Source organism: Grampus griseus, assembly GCF_964374135.1.
Source record: "Grampus griseus genome assembly, chromosome: 14".
NCBI classification, from domain to species: Eukaryota; Metazoa; Chordata; class Mammalia; order Artiodactyla; family Delphinidae; genus Grampus; species Grampus griseus.
In genome coordinates this window covers 6,217,135-6,228,210 of record NC_139008.1, presented here as the reverse complement: position 1 = coordinate 6,228,210, position 11,076 = coordinate 6,217,135, and the positions used below count along the sequence as shown (strand labels likewise).

Here is an 11,076-nt window from a genome sequence, read left to right as displayed (position 1 = left end):
CTGGCCAACTCCATCCCACGGCATCATCACCAGGACCAAGGTGGCCCAGAGTCGGTGACGAGTGGCAGCCGGAGCATCTTGATCCCTGGGCTCCATGTGGGTGGAAGAACATGGGAGATAAAATACTGGTGGGGAAGGAGGTTTGTGCGGAAGGAGGATGTTTACGAATATTACCCTCAGGTTCCACGTATGTGCCACGGTGGTTCCAGAATCCTGTACAGCAAGGGCCTTCGGGTGGCAATCCTATTGGGAGTAGGAGGAAATTACATTCCTATAGCTCTTTACTTACAACATCACAACAAAGAATGAGAGTATGACAGAATTTTGGGGGGCTAAGACACCCTAAGTACCCCCCTTGTTGCCACCACTGGGTACCGGGCCGTATGTCACAAGGATTCTCCTTGGAGAGACGGCACATGGGGCTTTGTGGGGCTCAGGTGCAGTAGTATTTTGGTGGCAAAATCACTAAAATCCTGACTTTGGGATCTGTTGAGGCCACAGGACTCCCTGGTTGATAGGTAGAGAGATTTCTTTTGGGTTTCTACCAAATGAACACAGAGATGTGAGCTGAGGGATTATATGAGGGAAGGAGGGAGGCATGGGCGTCTCCATCTTCTCTAAAGTCTGCTGCTGGTCTGGCTCTCCTAGCAGGACCAGCCAACCATGGAGAGGCGAAACCACACACAAGCGCCTCTGCGTTCATCTTCCTAGGGCTCTCAAGCCAGCTCGAGAGGCAGGAGCTGATCTTCGGGCTCTTCCTCGTCATGTACCTGGTCGGGGCCGCAGGGAACTTGCTCATCATCCTGGCCATTGGCTCAGACTCCCACCTCCACACGCCCAAGGACTTCTTCCTCAGCGACCTCTCCCTGGTAGTTTTCTGCTTCATCTCCGCCACAGTCCCCAAGAGGCTGGTGAACATCCAGACACAGACTCAGTCCATTTCCTATGGCTGCTGCCTAGCCCAGATCTACTTCTGCATTTTGCTTGTCAACATGGACAGCTTCCACCTGATGGCCATGGCTCATGACCTCTACACAGCGACCTGCCAGCCCTTGCACTACTCCACGGTGATGAGTATGCCAGTCTGTGCCCTGATGCTGGGGAGCTCCTGGCCCCTCGCCAACTTCCACTCCCTGCTACACACCCTCCTCATGGCCCGGCTGGAGTTCTGTGCCAGCAACGTCATCCCTTACTCCTTCTGTGACCTTGCTCCCCTGATCCAGCTCTCCTGCCCCAACACCCAACTCAACCAACTCATGATTCTGCTGGAAGGGGGACCTGGCGGTCCTCATCCCCTTCCTTGGCATTCTCGTCTCCTACATCCACATTGTGTCTGCTGTGCTACAGGTGCCATCTGCCCGGGGCAAACCAAAGGCCTTTTCCACCTGTGGCTCCCACCTTGCTGTGGTCATTCTCTTCTATGGGACCATCACAGGGGTCTACCTGAGTCCCTCATCCTCCCACGCAGCTGACAAGGATTCTCTGGCTTCAGTAATGTAGATGGTGGTCACCCCCATGCTGAATCCCTTTATCTACTGCCTGAGGAACAAGGACATGAAGGGAGCTCTAAGGAAACTGGTCAACCTGAAGGCTTTATCCCATGGGCTGTGACAGCAGAGCTCTCCTTCAGGGCCTCTGTGCTAGAGGAGGATGAACCCCAGGGACAGGCTCCACACAGAGAGGGTGGGAGGAGCACAGACCTCATTGTCCTGGGTTGTCACCATGGCCGGGGAAGCCTCTCATTGCTCCATAAGTAATCTGCAAGTCCCAAACTTCTTGGCCCCTGCACTGACTGCCCAGACTACCAAAGGGGAATAAACTCTCCCGTAAAGACAGGACCACATAAACAGGTATAAACTAGCTCTATCTGCAGACCTTCTGGAGGGGGTTCATGTGAAGGGTGAGCTCATAGGAATCTGTGACCTATGCTGACAGCCTGTGCCAAAGAGATGCCCTCTGAGTGCCCCCATGCACCCCACAGAGCCTCAGACCCTTAACCCTCAAGCATCCCAGTTTCCAAACTCCTCCAGTTCCTCCACCACCACCCCACACTCTGGGTTGAACCTAGCTTTGGAGACAGGCTTCACGGTCCTCCTCAAAGCTGTCCCACTCTCGGCCTTGGGCCCTGCCGGGTGGAGCTCCACAGCTCTACCTACTTGTATCAGGAATGCCTATAATGACTGTCGCAGCTGACCACCTACGCAGGCCCCATACTGTCCCACTTATGTGCTTTTCTTAGGAAAGAGAGGTCTGCTGGCCACACAGTAAAGAGAGAAGAGAGGCTAGACTTAGAGCTGGTTCTCTGGGTGTGAAGCACATAAAAGGCATGGGCCACAATAATCCTTATGAAGGTGCTTCTCTACAGGAAGGACCTGGAGAAGGAGACAAAGGGGAAAGGCCTCATGTAACAAGTTTATGGCTGAAGAAGTTGTATGTGGCCTCCTGAGCAACAGGATGATATCCTAGGCTGCAAGGGGTATGGCAGAGCTGGGAGAGCATTACCCAGAAAGTCAGCACAATGGGCATCCAGTCCTGGCCCGTCCGATTACCAGCCATTTGACTCCAGTCCCTCTGAAATTGACCATTCTACCAAACACACCGTGCATTTTTGTCCCTCTCATGCTATTCCAGCCATCCCATTTTGCTCATTTCTATCAAAACTCTCGCTGTCCTTCAAGCTCGCATAAAATACCACGCCCTTCGTGAAGCCACCTCGAGTCTCCCCAGTCAAAAGGAATTATTTTTTTCTCCTCTGGAACTCCATATAATTTGAATTCTATTATAGCCCCTTTCATGCTCTGCTTTGCATTCTTCCACTTTGCAGAGTTCACCTCAACTCTACCCCAAACAGGATTGTTGGAGTCGAGTTTAAAGATTTTTTTTAATTTTAATGTTTTGATTTAAATTGACAGCAGACATGGAAAAAGAACACTTATGGCCTTTCTCCCCATGATTTTGCCTTAACCAATACTTTTATATTTCCCCAACACCAGACAAGGAAAAAGAGTTTACCAAGCTGGTTGATCAGAGCCCAAGGAGTTCTCTGGTCCATATTTTATGAAGGGCAGTGTGCCCTAAAGGGTCATCATCCAGGCATGAAGCTCCCTTCCTTCCAGTCTGGCCCCCGACTGCTCATCTTCTATCCGTATGTCTGGTTGGAGTCTCCACTTAGGTCCAGTCACTTCTCTCGCTCTCTGTCTCTCTCTCTCCCCACCATGCCTGAGCACACAGGTCCTCAATTAAGATCTGGGGCTGAGAGTGGGAAGCAAGGGAGGCCAAAGCTACTTTTCAGCCCACCTTTTACCAGTGAGCCCATGATGGAGGTTACTGGGTGTAACTCAGATACTAACAGAGTTGTACTTTGGCTCAAAGTTTGCTATTGTTCCTTGAACATATTGTTTCCTTGGGATCCCTCAGGAGTTGGGACTATTGGATTTCAGCTCTCCTGGGTCTCTAATCATAAAACTACAATAATAGCCATAAAATCTCACCTCAAACCCATGAAAATGATGTGAAGAAAAGCTGACGTCAGCATGGAGAAGAGGTCTTCGTATGCATTTACTATAATGGTGAATAATACAATGGTTTGGCCTCAAGGTAAAAAAAAAAAAAAAGAACAAGAAAAAGATTTTTAAAAAAAAGTTGGGGGGGAGGCAGTGACAAATAAATTTGAAAGACCTTCAACTGACCTTGCTCATCCATGGGTTGTGAGGACACTGCCTGCTCTGATGCCTACTTTTCCAAGGAAGGGCGTAGGATAAGATAACCCTTCTCTTACGGCAAACACCATTTCAGCCTGGTTCAAGTCCTGGTCTGGAGGCTGTAAATAAGAAGGAATGACCTGCACACAGGTCAATTATAAAAAGTTCAGAAGCTCAGCCACTCTTATAGACTTGATAACATAAACCCAATCGTGTGAAGATACCAAAATGTTAACTTCTATTTAAAAATAAAATGTTCAGGAAGAAAGGGTAGGGGACTTCCCTAGTGGTCCAGCAGTTAAGACTCCAGCTCTCAATGCAGGGGGCCCGGGTACGATCCCTGGTAGGGGAACTGAGATCCCACTGACCACAACTAAGCCCGCGTGCCGCAATGAAGAGCCCACGCGCCACAAAGAAGACCCAGTGCGGCCAAAATAAATAATAAATTAAAATAAATTTTTTAAAAAAAGAAGGGGAAAAAATAGTTCCATTATCTACGTTTTTAAAATAGTTTGTTTTTGTTTTTGCGGCACGCTGGCCTCTCACTGTTGTGGCCTCTCCCATTGCGGAGCACAGGCTCCAGATGCACAGGCTCAGCGGCCACGGCTCACGGGCCCAGCCGCTCCGCGGCATGTGGGATCCTCCCGGACCGGGGCACGAACCCGTGTCCCCTGCATCGGCAGGCGGACTCTCAACCACTGCGCCACCAGGGAAGCCCCCCCAGTTACATTTTAAACAAGTTCCCCAGGTGATTTTGATGTAAGTGGTCTTCAGATGACATTGAGAATCTCTGTTGAAAAGCATTGTTAAAAGATAAACTGAGGCATAGTAAAAATTTTAAGAGTTTATCTGAGCAAAAATCATTCCAGCCACAGGATGTAGGGGCAAGACATTCACAGAGAAGACAAGAAGGCAAAGGGAGGAAATTATTTGAGTGGCTATAGCTTAGGCTGCCTTATACAGGAAAGTCAAGTCGGCTGTTTGTGATTGGTTGTCCTTAGGTTTCGATTTTTTTTAACCTTGAGGCATTTACAGGCTGAGGTTTTGGTTTGCTTATATAGGCTGCCAAGGCTTTAGAATCACCTCTAATGGTCTCCTTGTTTAATTAATTTAACAGCATGACCAGTGATTTGAGCTACCATCTTTATTATAAGCTAAATTTCCATACAGAGCTGGGTCTGTTTCTGAACGCTGTATTCCACTCCATCCCTCCATGTGTGCTACCACCACGCTGTTTAAACTCTTGGTTTTTCCACCTCTTATTTTCCATTCTTTCCATTAGCACCTTAGAATGCTTAGAACTGAAGACTGGGAAAACCTAGTGGGAACACTGGTTCTCAACGATAAACTGCTTATCGTTCACTCTGTTCTTCCAGTTCACAGCACATGCTGAGCCCTTCCACAGGAGTCAGCAAAATGTCTAGATGATAGAGACCGGATTTTCTCAAATCCTTCACAGACGTGGAGATGGTGTAAGACGCAAACAGCTTCTGCAGGTGGGACTCAAGAAGGCAAATACAGACTTCTACCACCACTTTTTCCCAGTCTCTCTAAAAGCTAATATACCACCTTCTCAATAAAACACATTTTTTAACTAGGAAGGGAAAACATGAAGCAAGCTCTTACGTCTGCCCTATTTCCTGGTCTCTGGCCACTTAGACGGTGGTGCGCGTGGCAGTGATGGCAGACCTTTTACTGGAACCTCTCTGCTCCTCCAAACTGCTTCTCTTAAGTCCCTCTGCTTCTCAGGGCCCAACACCTGCATCACCCACCCCCTCTTCCATCCTCACTCTCCCAGCAGTTTAAATTCCCAGAGACAAACACAAGGAAGACAACTGCCTACCTTCCCCACTTTATAACAAATGTTTACTGAAATTTTTTATTGAAACAGGTCAGTCCTGGGAATGGGTGGATAAGACCAATCTCTAGAAATATGCCCTTCACTGAAGATAATAAAGAAAAATAAGGCAAGATAGGAATATGAAATTGTAAGAAGCCCAAGTGAATTTCTTTGATTTGTAGAATTTCTAAGTGAATTCAACATAACTGCAATTGGCAGGACAGCAGCTACAGATGACTGCCAGATCGGGGGCCGCTGGGGGGCAACTTGCTGCAGGGTTCTTCCCTCCTAAGGCACCCGCAAGAGAGCCTTCTAGCTACGAAAAAGGAAGAAATCCAGGTCTTTCATCCATTCAAGTATTTATGACTACTGTGGGCCTTAGGAGACCTTATCATGGAGGCAAAAAAGTTGGAACTGGCTGCCCTGTGCTTCACTGGCTCTCACTGCGCATGCGTTCACTGAGGATGGTGAACCTAGCCCCAGGCAAAAGCTCACTGCTGTGTGGAGTGGTGCAGCAGGTGCTTGCCTGAAAGGAACCCAAAGCAACCACCCAGGCTGCCTGTGATAGACCCCAGCACCCCATCCTGAGATTCCACTCCAAAAGCTCTTGGCTCTGCTTGGCAACACTACATTTAACCCACGTGATCTCTAGTAACTCCTTCGTTTTCTAGAAATTAGGCCAGGGCTCTTTAAGGTTAGCAGGAAATAGCTCCAGGCCTTGGAAGCCCAGTCCTTTCAATAGCTAAACCATCTGAGTCTTTTCAGCTCTTACCCTGAACCCCAAGGGCAGGGGTTCTCGGCCAGGGTCAGTTTTGCCCCCAGGGGACATTCAGCTAGGCCTGGAAACATCTTTAGTTGTCATCAAGTAGATTGAGGCCAAGGATTCTGCTAAACAGCCTACCATGCACAAAAAAGCCAGGGCAGCCTCCAAGACAAAGAATTTCCTGACACAAAGGGAGAATAGTGGGGAGGCTGAGAAACTTGGGCAGAGTTTAAAAGAACAAGTAGACTCTAGAGAAATGTGTTCTGCCAGTTCCTCCCTGTCTCAAAAGTAGACTTGAAACCAGCTTATTTTTTAAGAAACAAAGGTTCTCATACTTTTCCCTAGGCCGGGATAAAACAGGTACGGAAAGTATTTTTAGCACACTTAATCAGCCTGCAGACAACATTCACCCTGGCATACACTTTGAGAAGCAATTTTTTAATGCGTTAGCTCCCCAGGACACACCTTGGGCAGAAAGTTACCTGGTTCTGTTAACACCCAGGGGATAAAATGGGGTTTCTCTTACAAAGGTCACACCCCTTGGGAGTGGCACCTTTCCTGTCACAGCAGCATGGCCCACGACGCGCAGCCAGGCCCTGAAGTACACATTAGCCCTGTGTGAGGGAACTGCAGACACCCAGTCATACACAGTGAAGGCTAAATATAAAGTGACCAAATATCCCTGTTGGTCCTGGAGTCCCATTTACACCACTGTCCTGACATAATTAATAGCACTTCCCTTCACTCTCAAAAGGGGCAGGAAATGCACAAGATGATCTTGTAACACCCTGTCACACCAGACAGCAAAGAAGCTATCAAAGATGATGAGGGTTATGTCCATTTAGGAGCCAACGTGAAGAGGTTCCCACTGGCCAAAAGCGAAATGATTTGAGGATCAATAAGAATAACAACTGTGGTGGATTGGTTTGAATTCATTAATGCATTTTGATTAAAAAATAATAATAACTGATCACTTTTATAAGAAGCAAAGCCCCCAGATCATTATTATTGTGAAGACAGGTAAATAAAGGGAAGGAAGAGTCAAGCATTTCCTTTCCTCTAGGAACTGTATCTAATAGTGAAGGGAAATTTCTTTTTTTTTTTGAGGGGAAATTTCTTACAGAAGCTTTCCAGCTAATAAACGAAGAATCTTTTATAATCTTTTATAGAATTAATGAAATAAATGCATTTAGGCTCCCAACATCACATAATGAGAAACAACCAGACATGCCACCATCTGCAATGTGTTCTTGCCAAAGTGTGAAATACAAATCTGGCTACACCTCTACACCTAAGTTTTTAGTTAATCAGATGGCAGAGAGCTGTATTAAATTATGCCATGAGTATGCAAACAATAAAATTCAGAGTATGAGAAACTCCACAGGATAAATAATTCAGTTGTTTCAATAAATGAATTGCAAGGGGAGGGGAATTTCCCTGGCGGTTCAGTGGTTAGGGCTCCACGCTTCTATTGCAGGGGGTGTGGGTTCAATCCCTGGTCGGGGAACTAAGATCCCACAAGCCATGCAGCGCGGCCAAATAAAAAATTACAATTAAAAAAAAAATTTCTTTTCAAGGGGAAAAAGGGATAGGAACTATAGATTATTAGCCTTAGAAGACAAAGCAATAAATTAAAATTTACGGATCTTACTTTTTTTTTTTTTTTTTGGCTGCATTGGGTCTTCGTTGCTGCGCACGGGTTTTCTCTAGTTTTGGCGAGCGGGAGCTACTCTTTGTTGCAGTGTACGGGCTTCTCATTGCGGTGGCTTCTCTTGTTGTGGAGCACGGCCTCTAGGTGCACTGGCTTCAGTAGTTGTGGCACACAGGCTCAGTAGTTGTGGCACGCAGGCTCAGTAGTTGTGGCTTGCGGGCTCTAGGGCGCAGGCTCAGTAGTTGTAGTGCACGGGCTTAGTTACTCCGTGGCATGTGGGATCTTCCCAGACCAGGGCTCAAACCCGTGTCCCCTGCACTGGCAGGTGGCTTCTTAAACCACTGCGCCACCAGGGAAGTCTTCTTACTTTGATCTTAAAGAAGGTTTTTTTTAAATTGTGGGGTTTTTTTTTTAAATATTAATTTGGAATTAAGCAACTGCTCAGTTTCTTAGATATGATAATAGTATTGTGGGTTTTGGGGTTTTTTTTAAGAATCCTTACCATTTAGAGATATACACTGAAATATCTATAAACAACATTTGGGATTTGCTTTAAAATACTTCAACTGGGGAGGAAGATGAGGAGGAGGATGGGGTAGGGATAAAACAAGATTGGTTATGAGTATATATTAAAGTTGAATGGGCTTCCCTGGTGGCGCAGTGGTTGAGAGTCTGCCTGCCAATGCAGGGGACACGGGTTCGTGCCCCGGTCCGGGAAGATCCCACATGCCGCGGAGCGGCTGGGCCCATGAGCCGTGGCTGCTGAGCCTGCGCGTCCGGAGCCTGTGCTCCGCAACAGGAGAGGCCACAACAGTGAGAGGCCCGCGTACCGCAAAAAAATAAATAAAGTTGAATGATGAATACATGAGGATTCATTTATCTATGTTTGAAATTTTCTATTATGAAAAATTCCTAAATAGAAAAATACAGAAAACAATATTTGACATTTGAATAGATACCAAAAATAAGGCTACTACAACTCCATGGGGAAAGATTTCTTCTGAGACTCTTTTGAGGAACTGTCCATGAGCTTTGTTCTCAAAGCGGACAGGGGAGCCCACGTGGGAAAGACAGCAAGGCCTCTTACAGAAGCTCCCTCAAGAGATCTCAGCTGACTGGAAACCCAGTGTATGATCAGAGAATCTACCACTTAATTCAGGTAAACAGAAGCCCATTGATGAGCAACTCGGAGGCCACGCTGGCCCCAAACTCCCCGCCTAGCTCTGGAATACAGACCTTCCAGAAAAGGCCAAACTCAGGTCAGGTCAGCCCCCACGTCACACAGACTACAGGCCAGAGGCTTAGGAAAAGCCTCTTACTGGGTTTGGCCTCCAGGTGGCTGTAAGCCTTGCCTGGCTTGTCTGGGGCATGGGGAAGAAAAGAGCTGACTCTGCATCTGGACCTCGATGTTGCTGAGAAGTAGCAGCCCAGCATCTCAGAGAATGGACATCTCACAGCGCCCTGGTCAGCGCAGCCTCATGGGGACAACTGAAGGGCCAGGAGATCATTCGTTAAATCAAAAGTAAACCGCACGGTTATCTGCCAAGAAATGAGTGATAAAATAATGTTTTTCAAGGTGGACTGAGTAATGTAACTCTCTGTATTAAAGTCATTACCATTTACCTTATTTACAATGAAAAATGGGGGAAAAAAATCCCAGTGAAAGAATATAATATCAAGAGGCACCATGAGACAAATCACATCTTGCAATTACAGGACACAGTCCACAGACAGACTAACTTACAGTCCCGTCAGAAAACTAATCACTCGGCAGCCGGTGTCCAAGGGCACAGCATTGCGACACTGCAGCGCGGCCCAGGCTCGCTAGGCGGTTTCCAGAACGTCCGGGGGGAGGAAAGCCTTTAACGACGGCGGCGCTTAAGCACATTTACCAACGCTGCAGCGCCTCGTTTTACAAAATGTGTTTTTTTGATGCCTACAAACATCTTTGTCTTCCGTTAACTGGCACTCATGCAAAACAGACTGCTACCGTCTCATCATCTCCAGGTGGCCCTGAGGACCCCAAGTACCTCTCAGATGACAAGGACCGAGATGCACTGAGGACGGAGATGATTCAGGAACAAGAGGTAGGTGGTGGCGAATGCATTTCAGGGCCAGCTGACAGGACTGAGGCACAGGCTCAGATGCCAGGTCCAAAGGGTCCCGGGGAACAGCCACGGGTTCCACTTTGGGTGGTTCTGAAGATCAAATACATTGACCAACACGTAAGCTCCACGAGGACAGGGATTTCCCACGCCACCTCCACACCCCGCCTATTTTATTCATTGATGTACCTCAAGCACCTAGAAGAGTTCCTGGCACACTGTCGGGCCTCAGTAAATATCTGTGGAACGAGTCAAGTGAGAAAACAGGGAAGCAGCACATTTTATATATTGTAAAGGGCCATCAAGTACAGGGTATTAATACTAGTTCATCTTTCGGCCCCATTTAATTAGAATTTTATACAGACCTGGATGTTTGTTTAAAATACTCTGTTTATACACTGATCAAAAGCAAAATATTAATTTCCTAACAGATGTGTGGACAGTTGTTATTGTTCAAGGAATAATGGAATGGGGAAACCACCAACGAGTAGACTGTCACAGAGACAAAGGGGGCCGCAAATAAAGTAAAATAAAGGAGGCTGCCTGAGCGACCCCAGCTGGGAGGAAAAGATCAGGCACCTGGAGGGGCAGGGCAGAAGGAGCGCAGAATGAGCCTGAGAGGACTTCCTCTCTCTCGGCACTCGCTGTGAAGGGAACTGAGGGCGCTCTGCGTTATTAACGAGTCTGTTTCCAGGGCCCAATCACAAGCTCCAGGGGAATGAGGTCTCATCTGTCTCGTTCACTGCACTCCCAGAACCAGGCGCACAGTAGGTGTTATTTAGCAAATAAATATCTGTTAAATGGAAAAGAGAACTGGGGGAAGGGAGACAGAGCTAATGTTCTTGCAGGGACACAGCCCTCAGAAAAACGAGGTTCAAGCTGCCGACACGGGACAAGATTTCACCTTGACAACCAGACTCGCTCAGGAGGTGGACGTGAACATCCACTGAAGGAGAAAAACCAGGACCTGAACTGAAACTCCGGATACCGCTTCCTCAAAAAGGGTAAGAGAAAGT

General features: G+C 47.4%; 1 protein-coding gene across 1 annotated transcript; it reads left to right on the top strand.

Moving 5' to 3' along the window:
• Nucleotides 1-416: 416 nt before the first annotated feature.
• Nucleotides 417-11,010, top strand: LOC309832234 (olfactory receptor 1f45-like; the record flags this gene model as incomplete). Its single annotated transcript, XM_082669859.1, is given in 7 exon segments — nucleotides 417-426; nucleotides 649-1,277; nucleotides 1,279-1,497; nucleotides 1,501-1,606; nucleotides 1,609-1,683; nucleotides 9,963-10,042; nucleotides 10,909-11,010. Coding segments are annotated over 7 exon segments (1,221 nt in total).
• Nucleotides 11,011-11,076: the final 66 nt, after the last annotated feature.